Consider the following 17,793-nt stretch of genomic DNA (forward strand, 5'->3'; position numbering starts at 1 on the left):
GACCTCTGGATATCATCTTGTCCAACATTACTGTTCAAAGGAGGATAATCTAGGGCAGTGAACAGCAGGGAGAAGAGCATGTGTTAGAGCCAGTCCTATGTCAATATACACTGTCCTTGTAATTCCTTTAGAGAGGAAACATCTTGCTATCTGGACTGGCTGAAGCCAGCTGAGATTTTGGACTTTTCCGGTGAACTATAGGGAAAACTGAGGTTCTGCCAATGCCCTACATGTAACCAATTACCACAAAAAAGTTCTCTTGGGTAGTGGAGGGTTTGGAACTAGTATATGAATGTAAAGAATATGTAAAGAACAGCAGGGATAGGGGTAATGAATAAACACTTCAAGGGGAAAGATTTAACTTTACTTTGGTGTTTCCTCACCACTCAGTCATGTTTCCTTCATGAAAAGGACTTAAATGGCAGGCTGTTTCTGTTCAGTCCAGGCTTTCCCACACAAGCCCCCTCTATAATTTACTCTCTGACACACACAGAACAGATTTTTCCAGGAAAAATACAGGAAGCTGTTCCAATTCAATGTTCTTAAAAAGAAGTGGGTAGGTATATTAATTACCTACCTACATATTTCAAGTGTTAAGTGTGTTGATCATAATAGAATATTAAATAACTGGAAAAAAGAAGAAAAAAGAAACAAAACAAAACAAAACAAAAACTTGAAGGTTCCTCCATCTTCTGCTCCAGCCTGGTTGTGAATCAGGCACTAATATATCAAACTATGATCTTGAGTGCTTGGTTTGAACATCTGTGTGGGAGTTTTTCTTTGATCCTTTTTTCCTGACAATTAAATCATAACGAGCAAGGATAAGGAAAAAAATCAGTGCCAAACTAATGTTATTTGTGGAGATGGGTGATGTCCTCTTCCAGGTAAGCAAAAAATCCTTTCAATTGCTTTTTGTTTTCCTGCTAGCCCAAAGAACAGGGAGAAAGGAAGCTTTTCTTTAAGATTACTAGGCTGGAGCCTAGTAGCCTAGGAGAATGAGGTTCAAGTCCTGGCTCTGGCTTGGGAAAATCTCTGACTCTGTGAGGCAGTTGTTTCCCTTCTTGTCCACCTTCTCTTTCACTATTTTACTGCCAGTTCTCCACTCATAACATCAACTCTGCAGCTTAGGAACAGCACAGTCTGAGTTTGGCTGGAGACTTAAGAGCAATGACATTACAAATGCTCTGGCTGATAGCATCTCCATAGAAGGAGAGCTGTTTCACAGGTGCTTCTCCTCTTCCAAGGAATCAGTGCTCCTGGAAGACACAGGAGATGAGGCAGCAGATTCAGTGAGGTTTGGTGCTTATTGCAAGTTGGCACCTGCTGCTGCCTCCAGTGGGAAAGTATTGATGGAGCCAGGGAGAGTAATCACGCGCTGAGGTGGCTGCCTTGCTAGTCTGCAGTATGCAGATCACCCTGGGGAATATGCCAGCTTAGTGACATATTCTTAGCTTAATGAGATGCTCAGAACCACAGCCCTCTCTCTCTCTCTTTTTTTTTTTTTTTTTTTTTTTTTCTTAAATGCAAAGAGCAAAGAGCAGTGTGTTATGTGGTAACATAATCAGCTATAAGTATCAGAATTTGCCAACAGCGTACAGTATTGTAACCTGTGCACCCCACGACATGGCCTCATGGCACAGATTGTGCCTTCTGATCTCAGTTCTCTTTCTAAACATGCCCTTAATCTCGTGGGAGATCCCAAATATATAAATATAAAATGAGGAAAATCCCTTTTGTCATGAAGGTACTGAGACAGCAACCTGCTTTGTTCTTTTTAAAAAAGCACAGCGCAGATGTTGATTTAATCTGCCTGTCTACATTTAACATGGGTTCTTTGTTTTAACTTCCTCAAAAAATGGAGCATGAAAACTGAAGATACCCATATTATGAGATTAACACCTACAAGTTAATTCCAGCTATTAAACTTGATAATTCAAAATTGCAGTAAAATACTTCAAAATCATCAATATCTCATTCGATATGTGGCTTAACATAATATATAATGTACAATGTGTGTATTAGTGTATTCAGTGCAAATCGATAGACAAAAATAGAAACAATTAATGTGATCTGTGGAAATAGTTTTCCAAGAAGACATGTTGGAAGCATGAAAAGATGTCTAATGACAAGCAAACTATAGAAAGAAGAAATAATTGCTTCTCAGATAAATATGATTTACTGGGTGGGAAGAGGGTTCTTGCAAGACAATTTACATGTTTTCAGTGGACAGTGAAGAAAATTACTGGTATTCAGAGCTTGTTTCACTTCTCTGCAACAGAGCTACTGACTTACAAAGTTGCCCTGTTATCTTTTCTTTAATACAGGGAGGGAAGATAAGGGTCTAGTCTCGATCAAAATTTAATGAATCGGTGAAAGAGACAGGTAAGCACAGTTGCTGCAGAGGTCCTCCCAGTCTGATCCAGAGTAGCTTTGCCAGTCACCTTTCATGAAATTAGGAAGTGATAAATCACTCTTCCTCAGATAGGACAGAGCAATTGCTGAACCTATGCACCTATTTCAGATTTTTCTGTATATATTTTCTGTTCAAGCAGAGGTTCTAGCTCTTTCTGCATTGACAATTAAACTAATCTAAGCTTCTGCTTGGCACTACGTCTGCTTGCCAATGTCAACCTCCTCACAGTTTGGAACATGGAGCTCTTACCAAATCAATATGAGGTGTGAGGAAAGGTTTTGATCAGTATTATAAAACAACCTAAAATGGAATGGAGTCAAATCCAGTTGGAGGCCAGTCACTAGTGGCATCTCCAAGGGCTCGGTACTGGGGTCAGTTCTCTTTAATATCTTTTTCGATGATCTGGATGAGGGGATTGAGTACAGCCTCAGTAAGTTTGCAGATGACACCAAGCTAGGTGCGTGTGTCGATCTGCTTGAGGGTAGGAAAGCTCTGCAGGAGGATCTCAGTAGGCTGGACCAACTGTATGAAGTTCAACAAGGCCAAGTGCCAGGTCCTGAACCTGGGGCACAACAACCCCAAGCTGAGCTACAGGCTGGGAGAGGAGTGGTTGGAAATCTGCCTGGTGGAGAAGGACCTGGGAGTATTGGTTGATAGTCGGCTGAATATGAGCCAGCAGTGTGCTCAGGTGGCCAAGAAGGCCAACAGCATCCTGGCTTGCATAAGAAGCAGTGTGGCCAGCAGGGCTAGGGAAGTGATTGTCCCCCTGTACTCGGCTCTGGTGAGGCCGCACCTCGAGTACTGTGTTCAGTTTTGGGCCCCTTGCTACAAGAAGGACATCGAGGTGCTTGAGCGGGTGCAGAGAAGGGCGACGAAGCTGGTGAGGGGCCTGGAGAACAAGTCCTACGAGGAGCGGCTGAGGGAGCTGGGCTTGTTCAGCCTGGAGAAAAGGAGGCTCAGGGGCGACCTTATCACCCTCTACAGGTACTTTAAAGGAGGCTGTAGCGAGGTGGGGGTTGGCCTGTTCTCCCACGTGCCTGGTGACAGGACGAGGGGGAATGGGCTTAAGTTGAGCCAGGGGAGTTTTAGGTTGGATGTTAGGAAGAACTTCTTTACCGAAAGGGTTGTGAGGCATTGGAACAGGCTGCCCAGGGAAGTGGTTGAGTCACCATCCCTGGAAGTCTTTAAAAGACATTTAGATGTAGAGCTTAGGGATATGGTTTAGTGGAGGACTGGTTAGTATTAGGTCAGAGGTTGGACTCGGTGATCTAGGAGGTTTCTTCCAACCTAGATGATTCTGTGATTCTGTGAAATGCATCAGAACACATCTCAGGCAGGTAAGAGTAATGTCAAATAGCGATAAGAGCTTTTCATTTTCTGAAGTGACTTTTAGACTTACCATTTTAAGAATAAGGTGTAATTAACAGTATTTGGAGCACTGGGTGCTGGCAACCAGGTACAAGTTAGATCCTCACTTATTTCTTTGTAGCACATCAACTCATTGTCCCAGTCTGCAAAATGAAAACACACGGATTGGAAAACACTCATCCAAGCAACTATTTACCATCAAAAAGTACAAGATGGTTAGGAGAATCAAAAGAAAGAAATAATAAAACCAGTTATATTCTTTGTGCAATGAAATAAGTACTAGAAGTGTGATCCCTTATGTCATGTTTATTCTCAAGGCAAGCAGCTCACTAATGTTCAGAACAAGGGACAGAAACGTTTAGAGAGATTAAACATTACGAGTTGCAATGTTTCCAAGGAAAAACTAGTTTTCCCACATGACAGTAAAAATGGAGAATTGTACCAATGTTTTGCATTCCCTTTACCAGCTGTTACATACCAAATAATGTAGTACTGAAATGCTTGCCATGGTTTTTCTTGTGGCTTCGGTGTTTTTACACCTTTGAACTCCTACAACACTGACATCTTGCTTGCAGTTTGCCTCTGCACTTATTTAAAGCTTAAACTGGTTAAACTGTTTGTTGTGGTTGTTGTTGTTGTTTTCAATTCTGACTGGAATATATACTTTACACTACTGGAAGCACTCTCTGGCAGAACTAATTCCATGCATACATGTACAAGGAAGCACTTCCAGCTGCAGACAATTTGTTTTACTAACTTTGAGGAAAGTTATTGCAAGTTAATTTCCCTATAGCAGATGACAAAACTGTTAGCACCTTTCTGCTAACAGACCTTAGATTTTTATCTCCCATCTCTGCTCTGCTCTGGTTTCACACCTTCCTGGTCTGGCAGTTAGTGCCTTTTGTGTTCTCACTGTCTCTGCAAATGCTCAGAGCAGCAGCTGTGTGCCACCGCTCAAGTGTTTGCTGGAATTTGTGCAAGGCAGTGGCTTCTGGTGGGTCACTCCAGACCCATGGTGCAAAACACATCCCCCAGAGGAGTCACTATGGCTTGGAAATCTTGCAGAACACGGAGCATTGGCCTTGCATGGAGGGGAGGCACTGTTCCTCAGCAGAATTACAAAGTGGAGCTGGCAACAACTTTGCTTGGAGCAGATTATTGACAGCTAAACAGGATTTTGTGGACATTTTGGAAAGCATAGGCCAGAACTGAGGATCTCGTAGGCCTCACACATCCCTGTGAAACATCTTGCATAATTAATTTTAAGGAGTCAGGGGGCAAGAGTGGCTTCCTTTTGGTGATTATTACTGAGGGCAAATGTGATATTTCCACAGTTTCCAAACTGAAAGAATTACTGGGGAGTTTCTTGCAAAGCATTATATCACCATAGCACAGGAGTAATTATCAACAACAGCACAGATTGACTAGACTCCAGAATTACTCTAAAACTATCAGTCATCTCTATCTGGAGATCCAGAGTTCAGAATAATTGCTGGAGAACAACAGAATATTGTATACTACCAGATTCAGAAAGATCACATTACAAAGCAGAAGGATGCATTTATATACAAAACAACTTGGGTTTAATTTTTTGACTTTTTTTTTTTTTTTTTTTTTTTTTTTTTTGACCCAAAGAGAAATTAACAGCTGATGATGTTCTTAAAGGATCTCATCTTTTAGTTTCTGGTGGTAAAGCTAATTTCAGTATTTCAGAAATCACTTGTCAGAAACTTTAATCATAAAATCTGACTCTTCTCCTTTTGCTTTGTCTCTTACCGTCTGAACTACTAGTTCAGAAGAATCAGCCATTGTGTCTCAAATTACCACCCACACTTTTTAAAAAAGACACAGAAATAAAATGTGTTGTTTTTTTCTTCTCCTCAGAAAAGTAGATAAGGATATCAAAATGTACAGGATATTTAACATGATAATGATTTTTTTTTTCCTAATAAGTAGAGCCACGTGTTCCTTATATCTAAGAGGTTTAATAAGATACCAGTAGACCTATTACTTCAACAATAAAGGTTCGCTATTTGATAAGTAAATATGTTTCTCTTTGGAGTTGGTAATACAGGATGGTTGTGGTTCAGAGATTTGCCCAGGTTCATAGAATCATAAAATTAGTTGGGTTGGAAGGGACCTTAAAGACCATCTGGTTACAAGCCCCTACCATGGGCAGGGACACTTCCCACCAGACCAGGTTGCCCAAAGCCCCATCCAGCCTGGCCTTGAGCACCTCCAGGGATGGGGCATCCACAGCTTCTCTGGGCAGCCTGTGCCAGGGCCTCACCACCCTCAGAGTGAAGAATTTCCTCCTAACATCTAATCTAACTCTCTCCTCTTGTAGTTTAAAACTGTTCCCCTTTATCCTGTCATTGTCTGCACAAGCAAAATTTGCTCTCCACCTTTTTTACAAGCCCCCTTTAAGTATTTTAAAACTGCTATGAAGTCACTCCAGAGCCTTCTCTTCTTCAGGCTGACAGAGTCCCAACTCTCTCAGCCTTTCTCATAGGAGAGAAATCATCCTTGTGGCCCTCCTCTGGACCCACTCTAACAGATCCACATCCTTCTTGTGCTGGGGGCCCCAGACCTGGATACAGCACTCCAAGTGGGACCTCACAAGAGCAGAAGGGCAGAATCACCTCCCTTAACCTGCTGGCCACTCATCTGTTAATGTAGCCCAAGACCACAGAATCACAGAATGACCAAGGTTGGAAGGGACCTCTGAAGATCATCTAATCCAGTGCCCCTGCCAAGCAGGATCACCTAGAGCACATTGTGCGGGATGGCATCCAGGCAGGTTTTGAGTATTTCCAGAGAAGGAGACTCTACAACCTCTCTGGGCAACCTGTGCCAGTGCTCTGTCACCCTCACAGTACAGAAATGCCCTCTCATATTCAGCTGGAACCTCCTGTCCTTCAGTTTGTACCTGTTGCCTCTCGTCCTGTCGCTGGGCACAACTGAAAAGAGACTGCCTCCATCCTCTCGGCATCCTCCCCTCAGATATTTATACACATTAATGAGGTCTCCCCTCAGTCTTCTCTTTTCCAGGCTAAACAGGCCCAGCTCTCTCAGCCTGTCCTCATACAACGGTTGCTCCAGTCCTATCATCATCTTCATAGCCCTCCTGTGGACTTTCTCCAGTAGCTCCATGTCCTTCTTGTGCTGGGCAGCCCAGAGGTGGACACAGCACTCCAGGTGTGGTCTCACCAGGGCTGAGTAGAGGGGGAGGATCACCTCCCTTGACCTGCTGGCAAGGCTCCTGAATGCAGCCCAGGCTGCCGTTGGCCTTCTTAGCCCCAGGGTCACACTGCTGGCTCATGGTCAGCCTGCTGTCCACCAGAACCCCGAGGTCCCTCTCTGCAGAGCTGCTCTCCAGCGGGTCAGCCCCCAGCCTGTGCTGGTGCTTAGGGTTATTCCTCCCTAGGTGCAGGACCCTGCACTTGCCCATGTTGAATTACATGAGGTTCCTCTTGGTCCTACCCTCCAGACTGTTGAGGTCCCTCTGAATGGCAGCACAGCCCTCTGGGGTATCAGCCACTCCTCCCAGCTTTGTGTCATCAAACTTGTGAGGGTGCACTCTGTTCCACCATCCAGGTAGTTGATGAATAAAGTGAACACACTGGAGCCAGTACTGACCCCAGAGGGACACCGCTAGCTACAGGTCTCCAACTAGACTCTGCACCACTAAGCACAACCCTCTGAAAATGCAGGACGCAGTTGGCCTTCTGGGCTGCAGATGTGCGCTACTGGCTCATGTTGAGCTTTTTGTCCACCAAAATCCCCAGGTCCTTCTCTGCAGGGCTGCTTTCAATGAGTTCTCCCAATCTGTGCTCATGTCTGGGATTGCCCCAAACCAGGTGCAGCACCTTGAATTTGCACTTGTTGAACCTCATGTGGTTTACATGGGCACATTTCTCCAGCTTGTCCAGGTCCTTTTGGATAGCATCCCTTCCTTCTGATGTTATCAGCTGCACCATACAACTTGGTGTCATCTGCAAACTTGCTGAGGGTGCACTCAATCCCACTGTCCACGTTGTTGATAAAGATCTTAAACAGCACCAGTCTCAGGATAGACTCCTGAGGGACTCCACTCATCACCATGCTCCACCTGGACATAGAGCCATTGACCACCACACTCTGGGTGTGACTTTCAAGCCCATTCCTTTCCACTGAATGGTCTACCCTTCAAATCCACCTCTCTCCAATATAGAGATCAGGTTGTCACATAGGACCAGGTCAAAGGGCTTGCAGAAGTCCAGGTACCTGACATTGGTTGGTCTTCTCTTGTCAGCTGATACAGTCACTCTATCACAGAAGGCCACAAGATTGGTCAGGCACAATTTACCTTTGGTGAGCCATGCTGGCTTTCTCAGATCACCTCCTTGTCCTGCATATGCCCTGACATTGCTTCTACAAGGATCTGTTCCATGATTTTCCCAGGCACAGAGTAGAGACTCTGTAGTTCCCCAGGTCTTCCTTTCTATCCTTATTAAAAATGGGATCCCAGTTTTCTGCCCTTCCTGCTTGCTTTCTTAGACAGGGGGATGGAGAGATCTTACACTCTAAGAAAAACATCCTTAAAGAGTTGCCAGCTCTGTTCAGCTCCTTTGTCCCTACAGATGGTGTTCCAGGGGATCTCATCCACTAGGTCTGTAAAAAGCTGGAAGTTCACTTGTTGGAAATTCAGGGTCCTGACTTTGCTCTTTGCTAGGCCCATATTTCTTGAGATCACAAACCTGACCAAGGCATGGTCACTACATCCCTGCCTGCCTCCAATCTTAACCTCTTTAAATAGTTTGTCTGCATTGGTGAGCAGCAGGTTCAGTAATGCTTCTCTGGTTGGTTCATCTAGTACCTGGATGAGGAATTTATTTTCAGTGCACTCTGTGAGGGTTCAGGATTGCTCACACCCTGCTGTGCTGCTTCCTCAGCAGACATCCAAGTGGTTGAAGTCCCCCATCAGGGTGAGAGAGTGTAAACATGATGCATCTAGTAGCTGAAGCTACTAGAACCTCATCCACAGGTTCTCTTTAACCAGGCAGCCTGTAGTAGACACCATCCACAAGCTGTACTTTCTTTTGGTGTGGTCCTTAACTTTTGCCCACAAACTCTCAACCTATCCATGGCTGTTTCTCAGAGGCATCTCTTCACAATCAATCCCTTACCTAACATAGAGGGCAACACCCCAACCCCTCCTTCCCTGCCTACCTCTTCTGAGAAGAAGAGAGCCCCCTCTATTCCAGTGTTCCAGTTATGTGATCCATCCCACCACGTTTCAGTTACAGCAGTCAGGTCATATTTTTCTAATTGCACCATGATTTCCAGCTCCTCCTGCTTGTTTCCCCAGAACACCCTTGTGAAATTATGCAGTAAAAGAGCAGTCCTCCTCTTTTCCTCATTCAGACTGATTTCCTCCTATAACCTGAATTACAGAGTGTCCTTGCTATGTCTATCACCACTTGGATGGCAGCTGTATAGTTAAATTAACAGTTGTTTTGGACCAAAAGTGTGTCGCTATGGCTCAGACTTATAACCTCCAACCCATGACACCTCCCTTGTCCTACCAAAAGAAATATGCATTTCTAATGAAAGTCTACTGCATCAGTCTAGGTGTGTGCAGCTTCCTTTTGGGAAGGTAGAGATCACGTCTTCCTTGTTTCTACAGCAAATGTGAATAATTACTTAGTTCTTTGCTTTCCTAGTCCAATCACCAAACCAAACCTTGGCCACCTGCATTCTTGATATGGTGCTCTAAGAACTGGAGAAAGTAGCAACTGCTCTCACATTATTCTCCTCTTTTACTCTAAATTGAGCCTTTTGTTGACTTGGTAATTCTTCTTTTCTTTTAGATTAAGAACTAGAAAAAAAAAAAAACCAACAAAAAACACCTTTTTGGAACTGCTGTAACACTTCACATCAGTATGTTTGTAACAACATACTGCTCCTGAAACTGTGAAATAACAGTTCTGGAGAGATGAAATCAAATGGAAACATTCCCCCCTTCTGATGAATTCCTATTAACTTCTTCCCCAAACCATTTCTGTTAACTGAGACCCACGTGGTGACCACAGTGCTGCAGACCTGTTTCTCCTTACAGAAGCATGCATGGGGACTTGTATTGTTCTTCATGCTCTTGGTCTTACAAAAAAAAAAAAAAAAAAAAAAAAATCTTTCTTTATAAATTGGCTTTTTCTATGAGACAGTTTAAAAACACACAAGACAAAAATAGTAGCTTCTATGTGTGGAAGCAGTGTATTAACATACTCCACCCTCACTGGCCTGGCTGATATACTAAAAAAGTCCTATAAATTCCCATAAAGTCCTGTAAAGTCCTATATCACACTCTTCAGCTGAACATGTTATGTTACCCACGTTTTTTTCACTTGTCCACTTTTCCTATATTTGTAGGTACACATGTGCATACTGTTTTTATCCCATTCCATTTTGGTTTTACTGTACTGCTTCCTTTTAAAGAACGTATGTATTATTAGTTCTTCTGCACCTTAGAATATTAGCCCTGTGCCAAGACTGCACTCTGAGATGTGCAAGCAAAGGAAAAACTTCCCCTGTACCAAAAAGCCACAATCCAATTTCCTCTTTAAAACAAACAAGGCTCAATTTTTGCACTCCTGTATGCATTGTTTTTCTTCACATTTTTCTGGTATTCTCAGTAATGCTTTAGTCCAATAGAGTAATAGCAAGATCTAGGTAATTATGCATAGTTAATTTCAGAAAAATGCAGTCATATTGATGTTTTCTCATCCAGTGCCACTATGTAGTAAAAGACTGTCTTCCCTGCTATGGCTCCGAGCAAGCCACATTGTGGCTGCCTACAATAAATCCAGCATGAGCACCAGCTGCTGTGAAACTGATATCTATTGGTAAGTGTTTGGCTTCTCTTTTTTTTACCATTAACTGCAATGTATTAGTTAAATCTAAACCATAAACTTTTGTCAATATAAACATCACATATTCTATTGTCATTTGATTAGGCCACTAGGAGGCCCCTAGAAACAAGAAATAGAGACAGACCCTGCGTCTGCAGCCCTGTAATAAGTATCTGGGCCTTAGGAAAGGGTCAGAAATTCACAGCTTCTACATGCTGGATTTCAGCCAAACAACCCTATGTCAATATTTAAAACCCAAATCACTTCAGCTGGCAGATTTCTAGCTGAAATCTAAAATGTTGCCAGGAGATCTGACTGTTCATCTTTACAATTAACTAGATATTATGTGAATTATATTTACCCACCTGGAAGCTGCTTGCACAATGGAAAATCCAAATTTAAGCAGTTACAGGAATCTAGGGAATAAAAAAGAATGCATTTAACTGAAATAAAATAAAATAAAATAAAATAAAATAAAATAAAATAAAATAAAATAAAATAAAATAAAATAATAAAATAAAATAAATAAACTGTTGCTGAGTGCAGTTTCTCCTACCCAAACTTAATTCAGTCATGACTTTGGTCATATATCCTTGCCTTTGAATTGTGTTAAGAATTCTTAGTATTAATAAAGAGTAATAAGTCATGCATCAAACAAAAACTCACCTGTTGCAAGTAAAAAGATAGCTGCAAGCAGAGAGTTCTTCATCTTCTCTGAAAAGAAGCATAATGATTATCACCAATGTTACACAATCTTTAGTCTATTTTTCATACAGCCTCTTCAGTTTTCCTACCAATTCCACTACCTATACTTTTGCTGGCTGGATACATCTAACCCACTTGTAAATGACAACGTGATGGACATTTGGGCTCCACGTTATTAAATATATTTAGGAAATTCTAATTTCACCTGTATGAAAAACAGAAGCTTTCCTTCTTGGTGTGTACAAGTCACAATGAGATTGTTAAAGGTGTGTAAGATATCAGCAATGTAAACCCAGTTAAGCTTAGGTTAAGCTTAAGCTTCTTTGAAAATCTATGCTAAATGTCAATGTGCAGAAAAGCAAGGCAAAGTATTTGACTTACTCTAAAATGAATGATTAGACACTGTAGAAATAATAGCAGCAGCAGACCCTGCCTGTCTTCTCTTTCTGCCTTCTTTTTCCATTTAAAATAAATTCACCACTGCAGAGGTGCTGTATCTGCATTGTTGGTAGCAAAATGGGGAGCCCTAATGTAGACAAAAGTCACTATAGCTGTAAATCAGGTCCACATCCATGAAGTCTGATCAGAGAACATATAACTCTGGGCACTCCAGAACCACAATAGCTCTTGCTGCTCAATCAGTAAAGGGAAATTTTCAGAAAATTTCACTACTGTGGGAAATTTCCCTTCTGTACTCAGATAGCTGCAAGCAGAGTCTGGATTCAAACCTACCTGGTGATAGGCAAATTATTAACTTATCTCGGCCACTATGGCATATTTCAGGTTGAGTATTAAATAGGAACAAAAAATTTTAAAATGTTTTAAATGAATCATCTTAAAGAGAGAATTATAGGCATGAGTCTAGTCTACAGTGGGAGCATGTGACTAATGCATATCTTATATCTTATCAGATATAAGCTATATCTTATCAGATTTTTGAAGGGCACATTCATAAAATAGAAATGGAATTCTGCTGGGTGTTACAGGGGGTTTCCTGGTAATTAGGTTGCTTAGGCTTGGGAGTAAGCTTGAAAATGTTGAGGGATGGCAGATACAGTTTGTGCATGCAGGGTCAAAGCCTTTCTTATCTGACTGATCCAAATATCAGCCTTGACAACACTTCCCAGAAAGAACAGAGAGAGGATAGTAGTAATTTATGAGCACTAAGGAAAAAGTGAAAAAGATGCAATGCAAGTCATACGTGAGGAAGGTTTTGATAGGGCTTTGCAGAGTTACAGACTCAGAGCAAACTAGAGGTCAAGAGATAGAGAATGCTACTTGAACTATGTACCTTGATTTGAAGTGATCAGGATAATCACATTTGAAGTAACCTATCCTAGATGAAAACCATGTAAGTCAGTGCAACAGCAGGAAACTGAGTTCAGCATGCATAGAATTAGGGAAGAACATACTGTAGGGAAAGAAATGCAACAAAGCAAGTCCATGTGAGTGTTTCTGGATCTCTAGGTCTCAGTATGGATGTTACTTCCACTTAAAGAAAAAAAAAATCGACTGTAAGAAGTATAGAAAATATGTTGTCAATCAAAATAGATGAAAGAATCTCAAAAAATGTAATTTGTCATAGGAATAAGAACCTATTTTTGATTAAAGATCAGGTATCCAGTTGCCATAGTAACCTTTTTAATGTAAAACAAAAGCTGAACTATTACTTTTAAGGTAAACTTTGCATAGGAACACTTTTTCATGTGTTTAATATTTCAGCTCCTTTACTGCCATGGACTTGTCTAAGAATTGCAAATGCCCTAAATTTTCCTGTTATTCAGACCAGGATAAATTACACTGTCTCCTGTGATATACTCAAAAGTGCAACAAGAACTAGAAGAGAACACCAACTTTGTTCCATTTGTGGCTTAAATGGCTTCTCAGACCTAGACTTATACCTTACTGTAGATGTGGTACTGGATTTCTCTCAATGCTTTTCCTCACTTGTCATTTGCTTATTTAAGTTCTGCTGTAAAAGACAACGCAGGCTCTTGGTCTCCCTTGAATGCAATCTTAACGTCTCCCATTTAGCCTGGATTACATCATGTGAATTAATAGAAAACCCCACAGAATCCTTCCCTGCACTCTGTCCAACCAGCTGTTAACTGTTACACTTCAAAGGAAAAAGAATTTCCCAAGACATGGAAGCACAGTCAGGAACACGCTGCTGGCCTCCTCATCCTGCTTTATACCTGTGAAACTCTCTTCTACCCTTGCACATCAAAGGGAGAATGGGGCAGGCTGTGAGCCTGTGAGTACATTTTTGCAACCAGTGCCTATGGATCCTAATGAAACAGAAGGGGTCTGAAATCTTGTTTGTTCAGAGTTCTAAATACATCCTAAACCAGCTTAGGTTATATGGGATGGGCGACCCCATTCAAACACACTCAGAATCCAGCAGGCAGCTGAAGCAGAATGTAGGCTGCAGAAATACTGCACCAGCAAAGGAATATTTCATTTGTATTCAGTCTTACCTTCTCTGAAGTGCAAGCAGTTGAGGTCTTCATTTTCATCTAGTTGAGTATGTGTATTTTTGCTGTAAATTAGCTTTCTGTTCTCCAATAAAAAGTTTAGTTTCGGTTGACTACAGTTGCTCTGTTTCATGCATACTGCAACAAATTCAATATTGTAACAAATACAAGTTCATTTTTGGCCTATTACTGCATGCTGAAGTCCCATATCTTTCCTCTGGATCTAAAATAGAGCTACGCTATTTTTCACAAGTAACTTCTTGAATAACTCTGCAGCTGATAAGCAAACCTGCAAGTCTGCAAAATATTTGACTGATTGTTGCAGTGCTTTTTGCCAGAGAAATACATCAGTATCTGAATTCAAAAAGCAGTTTTGATATGGTCTTTGAAAAAAAATCCCACCCAGTCTTCAGCCACACCCCCTGGGTGAAATTTGCTGTGATAGGAAAGGCTCCCACAACACACTCTTTCATGCTGTGTGAGTTCAAGTTGCACTGTGAAACAGCTAATTTTTCAAACAGTTGTGCCTTCTCTTAATGAAAATAACAATATTCTCCCCAACACATTAGCTGATATACATTCAAAAGAGGTCTTCCTTGGAGGTATAAAAAATGTAAGTACAGATGAAACAATGATATTGCTAAATAAACTAGGCAGTCAATGCAGAGTGCGCAAGAACCAGCAATTTGTATATTTGGGTGAAGATTATTTGGAAGAGAAGATAAAGGAGGAAACTAAATTGATTTTGTTAAAACAAGCATGGACCAAATTCTGCTTGTGCAAGAGCAGGTCTGGAGTCTCACCACTCTTAATGCTGTGATGTTAGACCTCCCTAAGTGTGAATGCAGAGTTCGTCCTGTTATGTTGGATAGAATGTTTATAAGAATTGAGGCAGTATGACCTGATGAGACAGGCAACTTCTTTTTGCAACATCATTGCAGTTAGTGCTACTGGTTTGTTTCTGGGATAACTGGAGGATGTCTTCCCTGGCACATTTCAGACCTGTGCTATGAACACTGCATTCAACAGACAGAAGTCATCTGAGCTGTGTATATAAGCAGAGTCTTAAGGATTGCCTTTTGAATCGGAAACAAGATCTTTGTCTGTCTAGATCAGATTTAAGCATCTCTTACTGTCCTGGTTTGGTTGGGACAGAGTTAATTATCTTCACAGGAGCTCATACGGTGCTGTGTTTTGGATATGTCATGAAAATATTGTTGATAACGCACTGATGGTTGGATTGTTGCTGAGCAATGCTAACATAACTTCAAGGATGAACCTGCTGCTTCTCCACCTGCCAGTGAGGAGGCTGGGGGTGCACCAGTGCACCAGGAGCTGGGAGAGGACACAGCCAGGACAGCTGGCTCAGGCTAGCCAAAGGGATGTCCCATGTCATACAGCATCATGCTCAACAATAAAAATTGGGGGTGTTGCCTGTGGGGTATTGCTGCTGCTTTGGGACTGCCTGGGCATGGTGCTGAGCAATTGCATTGTGCATCATTCACTTCGTCTTTCCTCTCTGCTCCTCACCTCTCCTCGCTTTCCCATACTTTTCCACTGCCTTTCCACTGTCTTTACCTCAACCCACAAGTTTTCTAAATTTTGCCTTTCTAATTCTCTTCCCCCATCCTTTGGGGGTCAGGACAGAGGAGTGAGCAAGTGGCTGTGTGGCACTCAGCCACAACACGAGTTGTACAACCACAACACAAGTTGTACAACTACGTTGTAGCCTCTGACTGTTCAGACAATATCACAGAATCACAGAACTGTAGAGGTTGGAAGGGACCTCGAAAGATCATCGGGTCCAACCCCTCTGCCAAAGCAGGTTCCTCAGAGCAGGCTGCCCAGGTAGGCGTCCAGACAGGCCTTGAATATCTCCAGAGAAGGAGACTCCACAACCTCCCTGGGCAGCCTGTCCCAGTGCTCCGTCACCCTCACTGTGAAGAAGTTCTTTCGCATGTCTAGAAGTCTTCTGAGATTTGCATTCATTATGATTTCTTGTGTAGCAAGAAGAATTAAAGATCATTCTTAGCTTTCTCCATCACATGTAAATCTTTACTGAAGGAAACTTAGTACCTTTTGTACCCAATGAAAATGGCAAGCCTTCTTTGCCATCCTACTCGGCATATCCAATAGGCCTGCATCTGCTAGAGGGAACTATTTTGGGATATGTGGTGTGGAAACAAAAAGGTTTTGACAAAAGTTTGTCTACAGTCTCCCAATGCACACTTGTGGGAGTAAAATTCAGCAAAGATTTTTTAAAATAACTTTTATTTTTAAATGTCTTTGTTTTTTTCATCCTTGGGATAAGTGGGAGGAGATATAACGATCTGATTCATGTTTGTAATCCTCTTTGCCCCCCCAGCCCAGTCTTGTTCCTGGGCAGAGAAACATTTTCTCTGTGAAACACAACTACTGCAGAAAGCATAAGTTTGGGGAAATCCTAAGAAAGGACTAGGAAGTAACTCAGTAGAGGGCAGTGGCTGAACTTATTACATGCTATTCTGCGCTCCTCGTATATTCACCTGCCTTTCCCACTTCAATAACAGTGCGTGTGTTTGTGCTGCTAGTGTAACATTTTCACAATCCTTTTAAAGGATTGTGAAACAAACATTTTCACAAACTTTTCTCTGTAGTAATATTTCTTTCAGAATACTATCCAGCATTAGAATGGCCTTTGAGTTGAAAAGTCATTACCTTTTCTTAGTCCGAATCTTTTCAAGTGTCTTTTCTGTTTTGGAACAAAGTGATTTAAACATAGTAATTACAATTAATCGAGTCATCAAGAACTATTTACATACTCCCTTGTGGCTTTATTGTTTTTGACCATTTTATTTTCCCTTCCCATTATTATTCAATAGATAACCCAGGGGAAATATTTTTGAGAGATCATTTAATTAGCTTTATTAAATGTTACTTTGGTTACCTTAAAATAATTCACAGGTTGGTCTTTGCCACTTTTGTATAGAACAGAAAGCCAGGGAGGGGCTAGATTTGTCAAACTGGAGTAACAGTGTCATGATTTTAATTATCCTGCACATCTTCCAAAGCTTATCAACTGGAACAATTGCTCAGAAGATACAATTGGTTGAACTTACTTTGACTGCATGAGGGCTTTGCATATGAGACTGACTACCATGCTTTATGACATCCTGGCATGGCCTGTATTGAATCTCCCCTTCGAGATCATTCTGCTTTATGTCATTGCTAATTCAGAAAAATCCTTTAAGCAAGGATGGTGTCTGCTGAGTCATGTCCCATTCTAGTATCTTAAACCATAAACTTGGAGCACCATTTTAGAGCAAGAGTAACCAAATCATGCCCCTACCCAAAATATCCAGCCACCCTAGTGGTTAGGGTACTCTTCTGACAACTGAGAAATCCAAACTTATTGCATGCCTGGGTAAGGATATAGATCTGAACCAAATATTTTTGCAACTTTTGTTTTGATTTGACCTCCAGTGGATTACTCACACAGCCCTGATTATGGCCCCTTCAGGATTAAAATCTGTCTGCCCATAAATGCTCTAAACTTCTATTTCTCACACAGCTGTAAACAGTATTTCTTGGCTTTCTTAGACAGAGCATGAATGTTAACAATCCGTCTTAGCTCCCAGTTTAGTTTGGCTGCCTTTAACACAGGAGTACCAGGGGTGTTGTGGCTGTCTGAATTTAGAGCCCTGCTATCACAGGTAACCAACTCTTGCAGTCTGTGTCATGAACTGAAATAGGTCCATATTAAAAATAGTGGGGTTTTTGGTCCTCAGCATTCACACTGGAGGCTGTTCCTGAATTTAGAAATCCTTGGTGAGACTTCCTTCTAGCTTCCAGCATCATATTTCTTTCTGCCTGGGTTATATTTGTAAGTTTTTCTGCCAACTTCACTCTAAATATTTTCTTTCCTCCCTCACACTGATTATCAGCCTGTGTTTTCCTAGGTCAT

The 17,793-nt window shown here is 41.7% G+C and overlaps 1 protein-coding gene across 3 annotated transcripts in view; it reads right to left on the reverse strand.

Moving 5' to 3' along the window:
* Positions 1-17,793, reverse strand: part of LOC311427040 (interleukin-6 receptor subunit beta-like) — a 43,925-nt gene that overhangs the window by 24,274 nt on the left and 1,858 nt on the right. Inside the window, exons 1-4 of one of the 3 annotated variants that reach the window (XM_084503989.1) lie at positions 13,854-14,195; positions 11,338-11,385; positions 11,037-11,087; positions 3,813-3,924 (exon numbers count right to left, since the gene is read on the reverse strand). In XM_084503989.1, coding sequence (XP_084360115.1) covers positions 3,813-3,924; positions 11,037-11,087; positions 11,338-11,385; positions 13,854-13,983 — 341 coding nt within the window. In that variant the 5' untranslated portion in view covers positions 13,984-14,195. Of the gene's footprint in view, positions 1-3,812; positions 3,925-11,036; positions 11,088-11,337; positions 11,386-13,853; positions 14,196-17,793 lie in introns of those variants that run through there. The other 2 variants (XM_084503990.1, XM_084503991.1) reach the window with 2 other exon arrangements.

Source organism: Aythya ferina (assembly GCF_964211825.1).
Source record: "Aythya ferina genome assembly, chromosome: Z".
In the NCBI taxonomy this organism is placed as follows: domain Eukaryota; kingdom Metazoa; phylum Chordata; class Aves; order Anseriformes; family Anatidae; genus Aythya; species Aythya ferina.